Source organism: Chelonia mydas, chromosome 1, assembly GCF_015237465.2.
Source record: "Chelonia mydas isolate rCheMyd1 chromosome 1, rCheMyd1.pri.v2, whole genome shotgun sequence".
In the NCBI taxonomy this organism is placed as follows: Eukaryota; Metazoa; Chordata; order Testudines; family Cheloniidae; genus Chelonia; species Chelonia mydas.
In genome coordinates this window covers 138,894,691-138,915,857 of record NC_057849.1, presented here as the reverse complement: position 1 = coordinate 138,915,857, position 21,167 = coordinate 138,894,691, and the positions used below count along the sequence as shown (strand labels likewise).

The window sequence follows — 21,167 nt, the reverse complement described above, 5'->3', positions numbered from 1 at the left end:
AGATCTCATTTTATCAACATCCAAGAAATAATAAAATCCTTGTGGCACTCAATTAAATTAATGTTTAGTTATGTTAATTTGCACTAATGACTTGGTTACCTTTTGCAAATTACTGTTTTTTGTAAACAATCAAATGGCATAAACTACATTTTAATAGGTAATTTTGTTGTCAGAAAATGCTATTTCCTGAAAAATGCAATCTGACAATCTCATGAAATGTGCATTAACTAACAGAGTTATAGAATAATTTATATAATAGTTATAGAAGAACTAATAGGTAATAATTTACAGTAGCTGACGATCTGTCCAATAAGCTGGAATACTATCTAAACCAGACATGCATACAATATAGAACAAATGACTAATCTTTGCAATATGGCCCAATATGGCAGAATGTTCAAGCACCATCTTCTCGTGAGTGGCTTGTAAATTGAGATGCTAAAAGAAGGACTGCATTAACTTCTGAAGCATATTTAATAATGTAATAAATGACATTGCATGTAACATGGAATCCCCCAGCATAGCTCCTTTAGATATGGTGGGTTTCATAATGAAGATCAGAACATTTTTTAATGTGTGCATAAGCAATGGGTAGAGTGACTAAAGTTGGAAACACATGAGGATGACATGGAATGTCAGGGAAGTTATAAAAACCTTCTGAAGAACAGAAAAGGGATACAATATTGCAGCATAAAGATGAAATTCTTTGGGTTGTTAAACCAATAGGAAGATTAGCATTCACTGGTTTTGGAGACCTCACATATGTATGTTGTTATAGTGCAAGAGTTTCCTGTTACTAGTATGAAAAGATATAGCGCAAATACGCTTGAAAAGAATCTGAAAAATTGGTGAGTGCGTTGAAAGACTCAAACCTTGGTTGGTTGGTATACTGTGTCTTGGTAACCGGTGTTTTTTCTGAAGTGCAGGAGGTCAAGATGATACTCAGCACTCACAAAGCGTTTAGGGTGTGCAGCTTTAATTGTTTTGTGAGAATTACAAAACAGTATTTGTTTGCTATAAAGAATAAATACAGTACCACTGATATTAGCAGCCATCTTGTTCTTCAAGAGAAAGTGAAGATAAACAACATATACATCCTTTGTCAACATCAGAAGAAGGGAACTTTGCGACTCACCTCAAAACCTTATAGAATATGCTCCCATTTATCTGAAATCCTATTGCCTAAACCTCTGCATTAGTCGAATCCCTTCCTTGTCCCCCAGCATCTGTCTCATGCTGGGGGAGAAGGAAAGGATTTGAATAATGCAGAGGTTTGGATAACACAGCAGAGACCCCCAGCCAGGACTGTAAGGAGGACAAGGCCCCAGCCATGGGAGAGGCCACCCTGCTTTTCAATGGCTTCTGCAGCAGCACAAGAGGCCCTCTGCAGCCCTGCTGGCATGGGAGTGAATGTGCAGGCCATGACAAAGGAGCAGCAGAGGGTGCTGCTGCAAGGCCAGTGATATCGGATCCCTGCAGGCAAGAGGTGCGTAGATTGGATGGGGAGGCTGTAGTCTGGGAGGGGCAGAGCAGAGACCCTCCCTACCACCCCGGCCAGAACTGCGAGGAGGAGGAGGAGGACTAAAAGGCCCAATGTTTCCTATTCGCTCTATTATCTGAACTCCCGATTATCCAAATTAAATCTATGTCCCCCGTGCTATTCGGATAATCAGGAGTATACTGTATATAACCGTGGCAGACATCAAAATAATTTTCTGCCTTGCCATATATAAGAGGCAATATAATGTTTCTGGTAAAAGGAAGGTGTCAAATTCTCCCCATCACATGGCTCACAGCTGCAAGATAGGCTCGCTATATTGCAACCCAGATAGCCCCAAAAATCTAAGTGACAGTTGTACTCTAACCAGAATCTAAAGAAACTATACATATTATTAGACATTTATTGGAGGCTTAAAGAATGGAACCTTAAAGGACTGCTTCTTGGAGCAGCTAGTCCTGCAACCCACAAGAGGAGAGGCAATTCTTGATTTAGTCCTAAGTGGAGTCCTAAGGATCTGGTCCAAAAGGTGAATATTGGACTCCTAGGTAACAGTGAGACAGTAATATAATTAAGTTTAACATCTCTGTGTTGGGAAAAACATCACAGCAGGCCAACACTGTAGCATTTAATTTCAGAAAGGGGAACTACACAAAAATGAGGAGGTTAGTGAAACAGAAATTAAAAGGTACAGTGCCAAAAGTGAAATCCCTGCAAGCTGCATGGAAACTTTTTAAAGACACCATAATAGATGCTCAACTTATATGTGTACCCCAAATTAAAAAATATAGTAAGAGAACCAAAAAAGTGCCACCATGGCTAAACAACAAAGTAAAAGAAGCAGTGAGAGGCAAAAAGGCATCCTTTAAAAAAGTGGAAGTTAAATCCTAGTGAGGAAAATAGAAAGGAGCATAAACTCTGGCAGGTGAAGTGTAAAATATAATTAGGAAGGCCAAAAAAGAATTTGAAGAACAGCTAGCCAAAGACTCAAAAAGTAATAGCAAACATTTTTTTAAGTATATCAGAAGCGGGAAGCCTGCTAAATAATGAGTGGGGCCACTGGACAATTGAGATGCTAAAAGAGCACTCAAGGACAATAAGGCCATTGCAGAGAAACTAAATGAATTCTTTGCATCCATCTTCAAAGCTGCGGATGTGAGGGAGATTCCCAAACCTGAGACTGTCTTTTTAGGTGACAAATCTGAGGAACTGTCCCAGATTGAAGTGTCATTAGAGGAGGTTTTGGAACAAACTGATAAACTAAACAGTAATAAGTCAATAGGACCAGATGGTATTCAGCCAAAAGTTATGAAGGAACTCAAATGTGAAATTGCAGAACTATTAACTGTAGTCTCTAACCTATCATTTAAATCAGCTTCTGTACCAAATGACTGGAGGATAGCTAATGTGACGCCAATTTTTAAAAAGTGCTCCAGAGATGATCCCGGCAATTACAGGCCAGTAAGTGTTACTTCAGTATCGGGCAAACTTCAGTTTGAAACTATAGTCAAGAACAAAATTGTCAGACACATAGATGAACATAATTTGTTGTGGAAGAGTCAACATAGTTTCTGTAAAGGGAAATCACGCCTCACCAATCTGTAGAATTCTTTGAAGGGGTCAACAAGCATGTGGACAAGGGGGATATAGTGTACTTAGATTTTCAGAAAGCCTTTGACAAGATCCCTCATCAAAGGCTCTTAAGAAAAGTAACTGGTTAAAAGATAAAAAAAAGGGTAGGAATAAATGGTCAGTTTTCAGAATGGAAAGAAGTAAATAGTGGTGTCCCCCAGGGGTCTGTACTGGGACCAGTCCTATTCAACATATTCATAAATGATCTGGAAAAAGGGGTAAACAGTGAGGTGGCAAAATCTGCAGATGATACAAAACTACTCAAGAAAGTTAAGTCCCAGGCAGACTGTGAAGAGCTACAAAAGGATCTCTCAAAACTTGGTGACTGGGCAACTAAATGGCAGATGAAATTCAATGTTGACAACTGCAAAGTAATGCTCATTAGAAAACATAATCCCAACTATACATATAAAATGATGGGGTCTAAATTAGCTGTTATGACTCAGGAAACAGATCTTGGAGTCACTGTGGTTAGTTCTTTGAAAATATCCTCTCAATGTGCAGTGGCAGTCAAAAAAGCGAACAGAATGTTGGGAATCATTAAGAAAGGGATAGATAATAAGGCAGAAAATATCATATTGCCTCTATATAAATCCAGGGTATGCCCACATCTTGAATACTGTGTGCAGATGTGGTTGCCCCGTGATGTTATTGACATGAACTGTGACCGTATAGATCATTGTTACAACCAAGGTCCTATAGTCGCACCAAATCTTGTACAAAGGAGGTCAAGTAAGGTGTCTATAAAAAGGTTGTAATTTGCTGGCTATGATCATGCTGTTTGTATGTGTGTATCATTTTTGTATTTGAAGCTATGAATATTGGCTATGTACTTGTATCTTAATGTGTTTGATTCTAAATAGACTCAGTGAAGCATTTGGTCAGCTTCTTGCGAAAGGACTATTCTCAGTAAGTGCCCAATCAAGAAACACTTGACTGACAATGGACTTTGGGAGATGCCAATCCACATCTGAGCTTTCCTGGGAATGTTCAAACTAAAATGTAAACAATGCTGTCGGCCTGCAAAAAACTGAATCATTCATGGACATGTGACTTGCCCAGGTGGCTACAAACACCATCTTGTTGCTGTGATTTTGCACAGAAGAACAAAGGGGTTTCTGCCCACAAGAGAGAATATAAAAGGCCCTGGAAGCCCCTCCATTTGGTCTTCAGCTGTCTCAAGAGATGGTCTCTCTACCCCAAAGAGATGCCTGAAAAAAACTGGAACAAAGGTCTGTAACTACGGGGTGTGAGTGATTGCTGGACCAAGGCTATAAGCCACAAGGTTGGTCTGAAAAGGATTGGATCCAGACTAGGAAGGACTCTAGTCTGTGAAAGAAGCTTATTGGAACATCTCTGAGGATGAGATTTACCTGTAGTCAGTTTCCTACCGTATTAGGCTTAGATTTGCATGTTTTGTTTTATTTTGCTTGGTAACTTACTTTGTTCTGTCTGTTATTACTTGTAACCACTTAAATCCTACTTTTTATACTTAATAAAATCACTTTTGCTTATTAATTAATACCTGGGGGAGCAAACAGCTGTGCATATCTCTCTATCAGTGTTATAGAGGCCAGACAATTTATGAGTTTACCCTGTATAAGCTTTACACAGAGTAAAACAGATTTATTTGGGGTTTGGATCCCATTGGGAGCTGGGTGTCTGGGTGCTAGAGACAGGAGCACTTCTTAAGCTCTTTTCAGTTAAGTCTGCAGCTTTGGGGCATGTGGTTCAGATCCTGGGTCTGTGCTGGAGCAGACTGGTGTGTCTGACTCAACAAGGCAGGGTTTTGGAGACCCAAACCGGCAGATAAAACGGGCTCAGAGGTAGTCTCAGCACATCAGGTGACAGTCCCAAGGGGGTTTCTGTGACCAAACCCATCACAGCCCCATCTCAAAAAAGATACATTGCAATTGGAAAAGGTTCAGAAAAGGGCAACAAAAATGATTAGGGGTATAGAATGGTTTCCGTATGAGGAGAGATTAATAAGACTGGAACTTTTCAGCTTGGAAAAGAGATGACTAAGGGGGAACATGACTGAGGTCTATAAAATCATGAATGGTGTGGAGAAAGTATATAAGAAAGTGTTATTTACTCCTTCTCATAACACAAGAACTAGGGTCACCAAATGAAATTAACAGGCAGCAGGTTTAAAAGAAACAAAAGGAAATATTTTTTAACACAACACATAGTCAACCTCCGGAACTCTTTGCCAGAGGATATTGTGAAGGCCAAGACTATAACAGGGTTCAAAAAAGAACTAGATAAATTCATGGAGTATAGGTCTATCAATGGCTATTAGCCAGGATGGGCAGAGATGGTGTCCCTAGACTCTGTTTGAAGCTAGGAATGAGCAACAGGGAATGGATCACTTGATTATCACCTGTTCTGTTCATTCCTTCTGGGGCACCTGGCATTGGCCACTGTTGGAAGACAGGATACTGGGCTAGATGAACCTTTGGTCTGACCCAGTATGGCTGTTCTTATGTTCTAAGTCTTTGTTCTCATGGTATCAGACTGAAATTAGACTTGTACCTTTGTTTCGGTTCACAGAAGGGTGTCTTTAGAAAGGCGATGCTTATAAATATCAATACTCTGCCTGTTCACAAAAATGGAGATGGTTGAATGGAGACACAGTGGGATGAGGAAATAGGTTCTCTGAACACTCTCCCACTGCAGGTTTATTGTCGCTATGTCTCCCAGCTCAGAACACGGGATTTTAATGTTGATGGCACTGATCATTTTGAAAAGCAGATGTGTTTTAGAAAGGGAATGGAAAATTCCAAGCTTGCCAGCCTTGGAAAGACAGTGTCCCTTTAAGTAAGGGATCAGGTTAGGAAATACATATTCACTGTACCAAATAGCAGAACAATGATCACAAAACACAGAAGTTTCCAGCATTACATGGAAATCTAGGCCTCATAAAATCAACATGATCATCTGAACAGTAACAAGACTGTATAGTCTAAAATGCATACATATCATAGGTATGTATGTGCGCGCACACATATATAGTTCCTATATTCTGTATACATAAGTACAATGAAATAACGAATAATTATTTTTATTAATAATTATTGAAGGAATTTAAATACCGGAAAACACATTTCCCTTTCAATAAGGCTATGCTTTTAGTAGATTCCTGCCCTTCTCTTCTGCCTCCAGTAACATGGTACAAACAGTGCTGAAAGGACTGCATAATGAAAGTGGTTGTCAGAAACCCAACAATAAAAATGAACAGAAAATGATGGAACCATTTTGTGTAATCAAAATGGTTCATAACATTTTAATACTGTTGTGACACAGGGCTAGAAAGGGTTAAACATCCTGCAAACTAAATGACCCTCAAAAGACATATGGGGAGATAATGTTTGTGTTTTTACATGTATGTGAGTAGGGTCAACAATGTAATCAACAGTCCCTGTCTATGCTGTATTCTGATAATTCAGAGATCAAAAGAACATCCTAGCATTTAAATGAATTGTAACCCGGGATATCTCGGTATTCATCTCTCTTTGAAATGTAAGGTGAATGATGGAGGAACAAGCAAATGGCCTTACGTTAATTCGTATAGCTAAGTACTGGTGATGGACCTCCTTCAAAGTCATCCTGATTACCTTTTGTTCCCTGAGAAACTCCAACTTGTCAAAAGACATGAAATTGTATAAATGATCCTTGGGTCCTGATTCTGTCATCTCAGATCTGCTTTGGCTTCATCAGGGGAAGTTTGAGTCACAAGACTGAGGTCCCAGTTATGCTGGTATGCCCTGAATATGTGATCTGGACATTGGACTATAACTTATGAACTATTTCTGAAAGAACTCTTTGCAATTACAAAGCTCACCATCTATGCTATGAATCTGAACCTCAATGAACTGAATGAATGTCTGTATGTATATTGGTCTTTTAACCATACTCTCTCTTTTGTTTTTTAATAAATTTTAGTTTAGTTAATAAGAATTGGCTGTAGCATGTATTTGGTAAGATCTGAAACATTCATTAACCTGGGAGGTAATGTGTCCGATCCTTTGGGATTGGTAGAACCTTTCCTTTTATATGATGAAATAAGATTTACAGAAATTTTCATCATATTTGACGTGGATACATGGATGGAGGCCTGAGGCTGGATCACTTTAAGGGATCTGTTATTTGGCATGGTGAATCTAAGTACTGGAATATCCACCAGCTTTATGGGGACGGTCTGCCCCAATCTTTGCAGTTCACCCGGAGTGACCATAGCTGGCTCCCACTGGGACCCTGGTCACAACCATCTATTTCTTAAAGTTTGAGTGAATATATGTAAGGCTAGAGTAGGATGTAACAAGTGCTCTTAAATACTTTGTTATGCTGTCTCTGAACTTAAAGGATTTATTCTTTAGTAATCACCTTTTAAAAAAAAAAGGTTAATTGTGTGAAGTCAGTGTTTTTGGAAATGAACCAGAGCTTGGGACTAGGGGTAATTATTGTTTGATACTTTAAACAAAGAGCAATTTTACTATCACAGGGCCAGATTCTGATCTCAGTTATATTTGGTGGAGTAGGGCCACTACTTCAGATTTTGGTCCAGTGTGTGTGTGTTTGTTTATTTATTTAATTTGTGACCTGCTAAGAACTCATTCCAAAATGGCAAAATGTAAGTCATGATGTACGGTTAAAAAAAATCAAATTAACTGTGATTAGCCACAGACCCATTTAAACATTTTTCCAAGGTCACACTGGTGTGTACTTTCTGTTTATTGCACAGTTATGTATTTTTACCCCCCCAAAATCTGGCATATTTTCATACCAAGTGTTGATCTACTGACAGAGATTTTACTTATGTTTAATACACATGGTATTTTCAGTGTGGTCAGGATTTCATTAGTCCTGAGGGTATTTTGTTCAGTGCATAGAAAAGTACATTATTAGTTGCTAGCCTGATGGAATTACGTAACACAATGAAGAGCAAAAGCAAAGTCTTACAAACAAATTTTGAAAATGAGACTTAGGTGCTTTTGCAAATTTTACCCTATATCCATTTTAAGTAAAAGTAAACATAAATGTAAAACTTTAATCTATTTTCTGGTCAACAGATCTCAGTAAGAAATGAAAGTTTCCAGAAACTGACTGTTACCTAAAAGCAGTTAGAGATGGTAAATATAGGTATCATCATTCTTATCACTGCTAAGGTATTTTATTAATAAGCTATATGGACTGTGTAAGGTTGTCTTTTTTCTTTGTTTTAAAAGCATATTCACCATTTCACTTATTAATGGAGCCTGCAAGCACGATCCCACAGGAACAGGATAATCAATTTAAGATGGGAAACTTTAATTAGGTTCTTTTTCCATATAATGAAAGCCACATAAATATATTTTTTCAAAATAAATGTACCCCATTTTATGCTGGGAAAAATAAAAAATGCTGTAGCAAACACCTGAACAGACAGGGGTTACCAGAGTTTGTATAAAGTTCACCTAGATGAGTTAAAAGTGATCTTGCTAAAGTTTTGTTGAAAATTAAAGCATTTTTAATAAGATCACAAAACTGGACTAAGGAACAGACAGTTAGTTCTACTCTGCAAGGTGCTAAGGGTGAAATCCTGGGCTCACTGAAGTCAATGGGAGTTTCGCCACTGATTTCAACAGAACCAGGATCTCACCCTAAGTGCCTTCTATGTGAAATTCACACCGTGTAGAGGTGTGCACACAGGCCCTCAAAACTGGGTTTAAGCTGAATAAGCCTGGTACTGGCCCTCTGCACAGGGATGAATTTAGCCAGTTACACTCCCACATGAGGACACTTGAGCATCCTTGATGGATCGGGCCCAAAAGCAACACTCTCAGAAACATCATTACCTGCTGTATTTCCTGAAGAACCCACCCTGCAGAGTTCATGTTTCTTCAGCCATAGTAGAAAAGCACAGTGGAGAGCACAACCACTATCATCATAGCTCAAAGAAACATTGACCTCTAACACCTGATTTTACTTCCTTGCTACCTCCTTCTGGGCAGAAATTTATCATGATTAGTTCCACCACAAGGGTGATAATAGACGTGTGTTTGTTTTTGACATGTTATGGACGTGTTTCAACAAAATCGGAGGTCATTTTTGCATAAAATTAATATTAAAAATATCTTCTTTCTCCTTAATGCTGCTTTTCCTGGTGAGGGTCGTGGCAGCAGCATGGAGAGTAGTGAGGACCAGACCCCCTTTTCTTCTGCAAGATTCCAGCTCCTCCTGGGGGATTCCCCAGCGTGTCCTGGGTAGGCCTGGGGGCCTCTTCCCCATGGGATGTGCCTGATAGAGTTCCAACGGAAGCCTCCTAGGGGGCATCCTTATCAGGTGCCCGAACCACCTCAACTGGCTCCTCTTGATCCAGAGGAGAAGAAGCTCTACTCCGAGACCCTCCCAAATAGTCGAGCTCCTCACCCTGTCTTGGAGATTAAGCCCAGCCACCCTGCGGAGAAACCTCATTTCTGCCGCTTGCACCCATGATCTTATCCTTTCGGTCATTACCCAAAGTTCATGACCATAGGTGAGGATGGGGATTAAAAACATATTTTTCTCAAAAAATTAAGATGCTCTTTTGCACTCATCCATCTAAAACTTAACCTTTAATGAAAACAAATATATGACATGTTATCATTGGCTTCAGAGGAAAGCACTGTACTCAGAGATGGTTCCCTATATGGTTTTATACTTTATTAGGCTCGATTACCTGTTCATGTCATCTAGATGTTCAGCAGCAAAGTAAAAGCTTTTGATCTTAGGATGGCAGGCTTTGAATGCACTGTTGGAAAGAAAAAAGTCAAAACATAATGTGCAAAAATAATAATTACACAAAACATCTTTTTCAAAAATAAAGGTAATTAGAAATCCAAATAACTTAATGAAATGAGACTGTGTTTAATTTTCTTTCAGGTTGGTTAAGCATGTGTGTGTTTTTTTAATTCAGCCTTATAACTTTTGGGATCCATCCAGCTGTCACTGATTAAAAGGCTTTATTGACCATCTATCTTTAAATAACATCTGCATTCAAACATGCACAAAGACAGTTCAACAGCTATTAACATGATAGATGTTACATCTGGATAAGCTGAAGCAGTTAAAATAGTTTATACAACAGGCAATTGTGTTTATGTGGGTGGAGGTGTCAAAAGAGTTTCTGAACAGAAAAATGACTGAACAGTTTATTTGATATAACAGAAAAGCTCTCGTTCCTCTGACTTTTCACATCACAGTGCCCTTGGCATCACCTTCAGCACTAACGACTGGGAGTCAAATAGAAAAATGTGATGTACGGATTGATTTTTGACAAGCTGTTGTAATCCAACGGGGTGTTTACGAGGTCATCTAGCATGATGGGTAATGGCATGTCATCTTTCCCACCGACCAAAGTAATCAACATGAGTTGTCACTGGAGCTCAATAGTATTTCATCTATTTATTGCAAACAATTTGTTAAAACAAAAAGTGTGCAGAGAATTTTCTACAAATACAGAAAGCTGTAGTGAAGCACTTGGAGATCTAGATATGAAAACTATTCTATGAAAGTTAATTATTAGTAATGTACAATATAGAAATAGTTTTTAAAAACTAATGGCCTCCCAAAGATTGCTTTAAAATAGCATCAAAACACAGAGCAAAGTCAAAGAAAACAAAACAGAGAGTATGGTATATTAAGTGCATTGTCCTTGTTTTCAAGGGAGATCAATTAGAGAGACAATTTTCTTTTCTCTGACTATATGCCGAGGTATTAGAAGAAAGAAAGGCATTGTCAGGGAAGGAAATCTGTAAATGTTAGACAAAAAGGATTCCTCTACACGTCAGTGCACAGCATAACATTACACAAGTGAGAACAGCTGTTGAGCAGCATCTGCTCTGTTTAAAAAGATATAATCAAGATGTTGAGACCCAAAACTTGACTTATCTTAAAACTGTTATAACATCTGTCATCTGGATTCTAAATATCTTTTTTTTTTATCTGCCACTCAAGTGGATGTTTTTTATTAATCATATTTGTGTGTTCTGCTACTCAGTCGACAGGACTCAGAGTGAGACAATAATTTAAATGAAGTGCAGTTTTCAGAGATGAACTGACATCATCAATGACGCTGCTTCACTAACAAGAAAATAAATGAAGCAGAGCCACATTGCATTTAATCTGTGGAAGAACACAGAGCAATGACTGAACACTGAAACTCCCAAAACCACAGGTGGAAGTTTTTCATTTTTTTACCCTTTTTAAAGACTATACACAGAACAGTTTACTTTAAAGAGCATTGTAAACTAATGGGAACAACATTAGTATCCTTTTTAAAGGGGCATGTAAGTCATCATGACAAGCTTTAATCTCTAAACAGCTTATCTGGTATAGTTTTCATGGTTTCAAAAACACTCTCTGAAAAACTTGAAAGTGACACATATGCTAAAATACAGAGGTCTGCTGAAAGAATTACAATGGTGCCAGGTGAGCTTTATACAAAAGAACCAAACCACACACTTGCCTGTGACAGGGCAATGCACAGAGATTTCAGTGGTAAGAATGAAAATGTGTGAACGCAGGCACGTACACAGCAAGACAGATACTTATGTATGCCAAAGATATATAATTAACTAAGGACAAAAGTAATAAATTTGTTAGTCTCTAAGGTGCCACAAGTACTCCTTTTTTTTTTTTTGTGGATACAGACTATCACGGCTGGTACTCTGAATCCTGAGCTACAGTAAATCAGTGTAGCTTCATTAACTTCACTGGAGCTATATTGTGTTATCCCTGCTCAAGAGGCAGCCCACAATGTCAGCAGATGGTTGAAACTTAGACAACTCTCCTAGTTAGTTTTGAATAAAATAAGGCTTGTGTCTGGCCATGGATTTGGCAACATGTCTCCTAAAGATCTTTTCACTTACTTTGTATTTAACACAGAGCCATAATAAATCGCGAGTTAGCTTTTTTCAAACACATTGTTATTTATTTTAAAACAATGACACAAATTATATAGATACAAATTAACTACGGAAAAGCAAAAAACTCTTAAAATAAAGCCATGTACAACTACTGTACAGCTAAGCATTTTGTTTTTTAGCAAAACTTTTTATTTCAAACATAGAATCCCACAGCGGCAAAGGGATATAGTGGATGTAAGTAACTGATTTAGAAAAAGAACAGGCCTCCTTTTACTCATCTCTTCTTTTTGTGTGTTACCTCTGTAATATTTCACCACCTCCATCTCTCCGCGCTTGCTTTTTAAAAAGGCTTATTTGTGCTTGTTAACCCATTAAATCTGTCCCTCCACAAAACAAAAAAGAGGGACAATGAAGGTGAAGCTGGGGAACAGGGTGGGAAGGAGCTAAGCATTCCTATTAGTTTTAATTAATTTTGCTGATGGTTGAGAATTGTGTGGCTTTTGCAACAGACTCATTGTGTCCTTGGGTGGGACCCTCAAAGCACATGCACATCCCCTCGCCTCCCCTCTCAGCACAGGAATATTGACTGTTTACCATGATTTGTGTTATGCAACCAAATCATGTTACAATGATTTCCATTCTAATTTGACTATCATAAACAAGGGAACTTTCACTCCTTGAAAGCAAGAGATTGCTTTTTCCTCCTTTTCTTTTGTTATTGCACTGTATGATTTTAAATACACTTACTATTTCTTGCGGCACTCGCTGGCTCTATCAATTTTAAATTCAGGTAGACTGATGAATCCCTCTGCTTTTTCATCCTATGAAGACAGTTCTATATGTTATTCAAGTTAATGAGGCTTAAGACGAAAGTCCATTAAAACTTAAACATAAACAAAGAGAGAGTTTTACTTACTTTCCTATATACGGCATATTATTGTACTCCTGGCAAATCAATGGGAGTATTGCCAGAGTGGGAGGTCATGGACCTTAGTCTAGAACTGGGGTCGGCAACCTTTCAGAAGTGGTGTGCCGCGTCTTCATTTATTCACTCTAATTTAAGGTTTCGCGTGCCAGCAGCGGGGCCCCCAGGTGGGGGCCCATGCTGGGCACAAAGCCTGGAGGTGCTACAGCACCCCCTGCACCCCTTACTTCCCACATGTATGGAGACCCACTGGCACTCTGCATTGCCCTCCCTTGGTTCGGCAAATTCTCTGGTTCGGCACCGGTCAGGTCCCGAGGGCACCGGACTAGAGAGGTTCAACCTGTATTTTACTATGAGAACAAAACAACCCCACAGTAATGTAAATCAACCCAATTTTAAAATACAAATGTGTAGTGTTTGCCATCTTTACACGATGTTGCAGCTAAGATGAATGATCTCTCTCCAGTTATTCTTATATCTTATCAGTTACACTGACAGAGGGGGAAACTTGGCCTCTCCCTCCTCCTCTAAAGACTTGGTAACTGTGAATAGCTTTACTGGACTTTGACCTGTCCTCAACTTTTCGCAGCTTAAAAGCACAGCATTTGTTTTAGGACACCAATACATCAGTCCCACAGACTGTTATATTGCTGTTTATAACTGTGAATTATTAACATCACTAACATAGAATCATGAAATTGAGACTAGAGAAAACAGATATATGTTAAAGTAATGAATCCACATAATTTCGTGCTCTTCCCTTTCTATTTTTTAAAAAAATGTATCTATCAATCACTTTGGTTCTTTGTCACATATTTAGTCCTTGGAAGGCTGAGAGATATACCTTTATTTGAATCCACGTACCAGGCAATTAACATTCCACTACTGTTTTTGGTAACCTCTGCTCTTATTGTTCATGCAAAGAACTCTTACATTCTCTGACACCGGTGACAACTATCTTTGCCTTTGACAATTTTAGTCTTCATTTCATCCATGCTTTTGATTTTCACCACCTAACTCAAATATGTGTTCTTCTAGCCTACGTAAAGGACTTTCCATTTGTTTCTGTGTATGCTTAGGTTTCCCATTTATAGTCACATTGTCATAGCAACTTGTTTTTCATTTTTAATGCTTGGACTGCTTGTCAATTTATCTGTCTAGATTTTGGTATCGCTCTACTTCTCAGAGAACACTGTCTACCTCTTTTAAACATTTTTCACTGTATTGCTCCAGCTTCGTAGATTTTCTCTGTCATTGCTCCCATTAAATTATATTAGATATTCACAACCTCTCCGAAAGGGGGAAAAATACATAAGGATTTCTGGCATCATTGAACACAATCTTTATGTAAAATGCTTTTGTAGCAATGTCTTCAGAAGCATATACATCACACATCTTTCTCCTTTTTCTAAAAGTGTACCATTCACCAGTGCATAAGCATGCAACAAGCCTTTGTTTAATCATTTGACACTGTCATTTCTCTCTCTCTCAAGACAACAGGAACAGGTATTCCCAGGAATACAGGATGTATTCATTCAAATTCAGTAAACTGCCTCTTTTCCATCCTGGTGCAAGAAAACCAACTAGAAAGGGACTCAAAGGGACCTCAAATAGATTCATAGAGTCTGTATTACTTTGAGGTGCCTTTATTTCTCCATTGCTATAGGACAGTATAATAATAGACTTGGTTGGTCTTATTATTAACAACATTTATAACATTATAACATAGCATTATGACTATGCATAAAATCTTACAGACAAATAGAAGTTATCAGGTCGCCATTATAAGGAGCATACAATCTAGTACGCCCTCTGATGATGAGCCCTTAAAATAATTTTCAATGTAACAACTAAAGATACTCCAGGAAAATTATTTTTAATATTCTAAATGTCCTTCTATATGGCTTTTTATTTATTTTTATTTTATTTTTTAAAGGCACAGATGTACAGAGAAAAGTAGAACTGAAATAATTTGGAAGGAAAGTATGGAAAGGACAGATCCTGCAATGCTGGATATCTTTAAGCACATTCTTTTCTTGGAGGAAAAAGTAAAGTTATCTTAGTCACAGGAGCATATTTACACATCAAAAGAAAGAACACATTGCTTATTCTTGTTCTTTATTTTTTATAGTAAGATACCACACTTTGGAACCACAATGGTCTTAAATAACAAGAATAATCTAAATGTCCAAAATGCCTCCCAGGGCTAAGCATCATACAGACAAGTATGGCAGGAGGGATAGCTCCGTGGTTTGAGCATTAGCCTGCTAAACCCAGGGTTGTGAGTTCAATCTTTGAGGGGACCATTTAGGGATCTGGGGCAAAAATTGGGGATTGGTCCTGCTTTGAGCAGTGGGTTGGACTAGATGACCTCCTGAGGTCCCTTCCAACCCTGATATTCTATTATTCTATGAAGTAATAAACAAAAAAGTCTGCCCCAGAGTGTTGAGAACTCACACGTTGATGAGGAATTGGAACCGTTCAGACTAGGGCTGTTGATTAATCGCAGTTAACTCATGGGATTAACTCAAAAAAATTAATCATGATTAACCGCAGTTTTACTCACGCTATTAAACAACAGAATACCAATCGAAATGTATTAAATATTTTGGATGTTTTTCTACATTTTCAAATATATTGATTTCAGTTACAACACAGAATACAAAGTGTACAGTCCTCACTTTAGATTATTTTTATTACAAATATTTGCACTGTAAAAATGATAAACAAAAGAAATAGTATTTTTCAATTCACCTCATACAAGTACTGTAATGCAATCTCTTTACCGTGAAAGTGCAACTTACAAATGTAGATTTTTTTTGTTATATAACTGTACTCAGAAACAAAACAAAGTAAAACTTTAGAGCCTACAAGTCCATTCAGTCCTACTTCTTATTCAGCCAACATCTACGAGAAACAAGTTTGTTTACATTTATGGGAGATAATGCAGCCCGCTTCTTATTTACAATGTCACCTGAAAGTGGGAACAGATGTTCGCATGGGATTTCTGTAGCCCATGTTGCAAGGTATTTACATGCCAGATCTGCTAATCATTTGTATGCCCCTTCATGTTTTGGTCACCATTCTAGAGGACATGCTTCCGTGCTGATGATGCTCGTTAAAAAAATAATGAGTTAATTATTTTGGGACTGAACTCCTTGGGGGAGAATTGTATGTCTCCTGCTCTGTGTTTTACCTGCATTCTGCCATATATTTCATGTTACAGCAGTCTCGGATGACGACCCAGCATGTATGTTTTAAGAACACTTTCACTGCAGATTTGACAAAACCCGAAGAAGGTACCAATGTGAGATTTCTAAAGATAGCTATAGCACTTGACCCAAGATTTAAGAATCTGAAGTGCCTTCCAAAATCTCATTGGGACAGGGTGTGGAGCATGCTTTCAGAAGTCTTAAAAGAGCAACACACTGATTCGGAAACTACAGAGCCCGAACTACCCAAAAAGAAAATCAACCTTCTACTAGTGGCATCTGACTCAGATGATGAAAATGAACATGTGTTGGGTCTGTACTGGTTTGGATCGTTATCGAGCAGAACCCATCATCAGCATGGACGCATGTCCTCTGGAATGGTGGTTGAAGCATGAAGGGACATATGAATCTTTAGTGCATCTGGCACGTAAATATCATGCAACACCAGCTACAACAGTGCCATGTGAACGCCTGTTCTCACTTTCAGGTGACATTGTAAACAAGAAGCGGGCAGCATTATCTCCTGAAAATGTAAACAAACTTGTTTGTCTGAACGATTGGCTGAACAAGAAGTAGGACCGAGTGGACTTGTGAGCACTGTACACTTTGTATTCTGTGTTGTAATTGAAATCAATATATTTGAAAATGTGGAAAACATCCAAAAATATTTATATAAATAGTATTCTATTATTGTTTTTAATCGCTTGACAGCCCTAATTCAGACACATGGTGTAAATATATTTTACTACATGAGAGTCTATCAGAGTTTAAGATTATCTCAGTTTCCTAAAAAGAGTTCCATCAAGAAAAAAGTTGGATTTTCCAAAAGAAATTCTGATCTTTCACACAACTGGCAAAGAGTCCATTCCACCAAAAAAGGATTTAAAAAACAATTATTCTTCCAAAGAAGCAAATAAATTAGATAAATGAGGGACCCTTTCAGGATCAGGGTCTTAGGCATCTTAATGATGCTCTTCCAACGTTATCAGTATATAATTAAGCACTCAAAACGATAATCCAAATTAGATACAATGTATCAAAAGAGAACACAATTTGAGACCGTTTTGCATAACTACAGTGGATTTTAGTAATACCACAGATTCCTTATTACAATTAAATAAAGTATCCCCAAATGCAACATAAATTATGCCTATAATGTTGTCTCAGTTATCATGACAGGGACAAATGACTCTAGATTTGCTCTTCTAAATTAGTGTTTTGTTGTCAAGAGAGAATGACGACTTTATTACACACTATTAAGGGTATGGAAATATAGAGGTGAGTAGTTACATTCTTCCTTATGTTCCAAAAAAAAAAAAAAAAACCCCTTAAAGGGCAAATCCTGCAAACTCTAATGCATATGAGTGACTTTAGTCATACAAGTAATCTTACTGATTTAAGTAAGATTATTTGGGTGAATAAAATCACTCACCTGTTTTCAGGATGGTATTTGACCTTCCATCTAATTATGACAACAAAACAGTATATAAGTAAGACTTATTAGCATTAGACAGGATGAGCAACGATTGGGCCTATTTCTTACCTCCTCATTGATATACCAGTATAGAGAAGTATCCTTCAGAACAAACCAATATTTTTTCCATTTCTGGGAGAAATAACTCTTGGCATCTTTCTTTTTCCAAAGCCAGCCCTCGCAGTCCCCACGGCCCAGATCTTTACAGGAAATCCGTCTTTTGCTCTTACCAGGAATTGGAGCTAAAAATGCAAATAGTTAAATTGAAATGAGTATATGTGAAAGGCTTCACATTATGCATTTAATCAATCAAACACAAAATGCTAAATTTGTCTAAAAATCTGATCCATCTTTACAAACTTAACAGAAACATTTCAATAATAATTTCTTTGTCATTATTATTATTTCTTTTTAAATCAAGCAACAAAATGTGTGCATGGCAAAAGAAAAAAGTACATATATTCTCTTATCTTACAGATATTATAATCTGAGCACAAGACAAAATGCAATAAATGAAGGCAACAAGATGGGTTCTATAGGAAAGGAGGACAAGATATATAAATACAGTGTTATGTGGGTACATATGTTTGTGTACATCTTGATAGTTCATTTCATGGCAACATATGTAAACACACAAATAGCTACACATGAATGTACATACAGGCAGGGCTGCTTAAAAATATATATTAAAAAGATTAAAATAGGTTTATATTGGATAATACTTTGAAAAGTACAGCTTTACTAACATTCGAAAGACCCACAAAACCCTGCATAGTGCAATTCAGTAACATGCTCAGACCTCTGTAAAAGAGAATGTTGAATACAGTTAAGATGTGCTGAATCAGAGAAGGGCTATTAATCCTGGTTGGATAGTTTTGTCATATGGATAACTGATGACTATAAATTTGGTTCAGGCTAACAAATTGCAACCTGTAAAATACTACAATATTTTAAACAGTAATATTCACATTTCTGTTTTTTACCATCACTTCAAAAAGTACCCATTTAATGCTTACCTTTGTTTTTCTTTTTAGTTTTCTGCTGTAGAGAAGACTGCTGAAAGGTCTGTAAGCAAATGAAGACACAGAAAAGCAGTGAAAAACTAACAGTGTACTTAGTGTGTTCCAGACCTTCCTAAATTCTTATAAAAATAGCAATCAAAACTTTGAACACCAAAAGCATTACTATGCGAAATCTAAAAAATGTCCTAGGCAGATTTCTAGCACAAGTGGAAAAATACAATTTTATTTCAGACTTTCATGAACGGTTGAAGGAAAACAACACAGCACAATAAAATCAACTCACCAACTAGAACTGAAGTTTCTCTCAGAAACAGGCATTCTTTTTTTCACTATGTTTTGTGTTAATAGGACATTTTTCACTCATTTAGAGTGGTAGTGTTCCTGTGGGGAAAGTCCTTTAGTTCTGTTTGGTGGTCCATTGGATAGCTGATCTTAATTTCTGATTTTAGTGTATGTGTTTCTTTTTTTTTATTTCAATGCCTTATGAAGCTATGAAAAAATATTTTTCGGCTGGTGCTAGAAAGATTTGGCTGGGAGTTGGCAGATTTGCTTGTAGATGCCTTCAGTATTTGAATTTTTGACTGCTATACTATTTTGTATTATGTATCAATAAACAAAGGGGAATGGGGAGAGAGAGAGAAAAATTGAAAAAAAAAGGAAGGGGTCCAAAAACAAAACTCAGGGAGAAATCTGCTGAAATAAATGAGCCTTATTATTATCATGTCCCAAAAGATATGGAAGATTGAGACAGCTCCATAACTAAAGACCCTTGACTTACAAAGTTATGTCCTTTACCTGGTCCTGACTGAACCTAGTAACCAAGAGCCGATACACCCAAGCAGTTTTAAGTATTGGCACAGAAATAAGGTCAGAATTGAATTATCTCTGTATTTAGGGCCTCACTGATAAAAAGCTATACTACAGGGTCACATCTGCAATAAGACTCAAATCCAATAAATGTCCATTATTCAGTGAGTGAAAAATATAATAATAATAATCATAATAATAAAAAACATGCACCACTTTAGTGTTAGTTGCCTTGTATTTTAGCTTAATATATTGTAGGTAGCAGCAATAAAATTCACAGAAGAGAGTCTGAGTGTAAATACCGCTTGCCTCAACTTTTATTTAGCCAATATCAAAATCGAAGGTTTCAGGCATCTGCTAGTCTTACTAGTTAAAAATAAATCAAAGTTAAAATACTAATGGCCCCACAGGATTAAAGCCTGCTCCTAATTAATAAGACAAACCTTCCCACAGCAGGGTGGGGTGTGATGTTACAAAGCTCTCTTTATTTTAAGGTCCATTCCATACCCAACTTCTCTTTCTCACTTCTTGCATATACGTCATGACTTAGCTCACACGTTCACATTATGGGAAAAGGTCAACCCGTCTCCATGTCCAAGGGGTTTCCTCCTATGAAGTTCTGACAAATTCTCAAACAGCAAATTAAATCCATATAACAACATTGCCACAATAATTAACAGTAACATCATGAAACTAAGCAGCTGGCCTGGACTCTGATGCCTGAAAATGCACCGGGGAAGGCCAATCATCCCTATCTCCACCCCTGTCTGATCCTAGATAGCATCAGAGTATCAGAGTATATGGGACTGGGTGGGGTGATATAGGGGACTGAAAGAGTGATTATATAACGGGAGTTTCATGTTGGAAAAAATCCATAGGGCCCTGCTTGAAATCATCCTGCCTTTGGTGGTAAGTGTGGGGACAACTTCTCCTGATTGACTGTGTCTAGTCCCTTTCCTTCCTCTAACGGTGCTAGTCCACTGGGCCCAGCTAGCAAAGACTCATCAAAGGCAACCAATTCCAATTCTGAATCAAGTTCAATGAGTCTATTTATATAGGCCTAAATATGTCTGTATTTCTCTAGAAGGAAAGATTTAGGGTGAGATGTTCTGAAGTGCGTAAGTGACTTGTATTTCTAAGTCATTTAGGCAATTTTGCAAATCTTACTTTAATTCAGTGTAGACAGTTTGATACAGAATTTAAAAAAATTCCTTAACAGCTGTCAGTGCAAAAAACCCACTGTTTTATTTCATTTGACTTTTCTGTATTAAGTGTTTTCATCATTAATTCACCTAAACTGGAAGGGAGAAGTTTGCTTATTTTCTCCTAAGTGGTACTTAATACCTTAAAAAAGGTGTTTTGTTTTGTTTTTTAAACACAACCTATAAAAGTGCTTCTGGTCTGAACGTATAATCTAAGTGTGTTCTGCAGAAATGAGTTTCCATCTTGCTGAATTTTGGTGTTTTTGGAGGAGATGTTAGCGAAGGGGTATTGATCTTTGTCACCTCAAAATAATTTAAGTAAATAGCCATTTTTGTCTATGATATATTGTACTGAAAAGCAGGAAGGTTTTATTACAATTCAGTGTTCTGAATTAGCACTTTCAATGAGATAATAATTAAGGGCCTGGTCCAAAGCCCATTAAAGTCAATGGGAGCCTTTCAATTGACTTCAATGGACTTTGGATCAGGCCTTAACTTACCTTCTTA

General features: G+C 37.6%; 1 protein-coding gene across 5 annotated transcripts in view; it reads right to left on the bottom strand.

Annotated features, from left to right (window-relative positions):
• CNKSR2 (connector enhancer of kinase suppressor of Ras 2) overlaps nucleotides 1-21,167 on the bottom strand; it is a 379,302-nt gene that overhangs the window by 79,924 nt on the left and 278,211 nt on the right. For all 5 annotated transcript variants that reach the window (XM_037901608.2, XM_007070479.3, XM_027832677.3 and 2 more), the window contains 4 exons: nucleotides 18,646-18,694; nucleotides 17,699-17,871; nucleotides 12,766-12,839; nucleotides 9,831-9,902 (listed from right to left, as the gene is read on the bottom strand). In XM_037901608.2, the coding sequence (XP_037757536.1) occupies nucleotides 9,831-9,902; nucleotides 12,766-12,839; nucleotides 17,699-17,871; nucleotides 18,646-18,694 (368 nt within the window). The remainder of the gene's footprint in view (nucleotides 1-9,830; nucleotides 9,903-12,765; nucleotides 12,840-17,698; nucleotides 17,872-18,645; nucleotides 18,695-21,167) is intronic.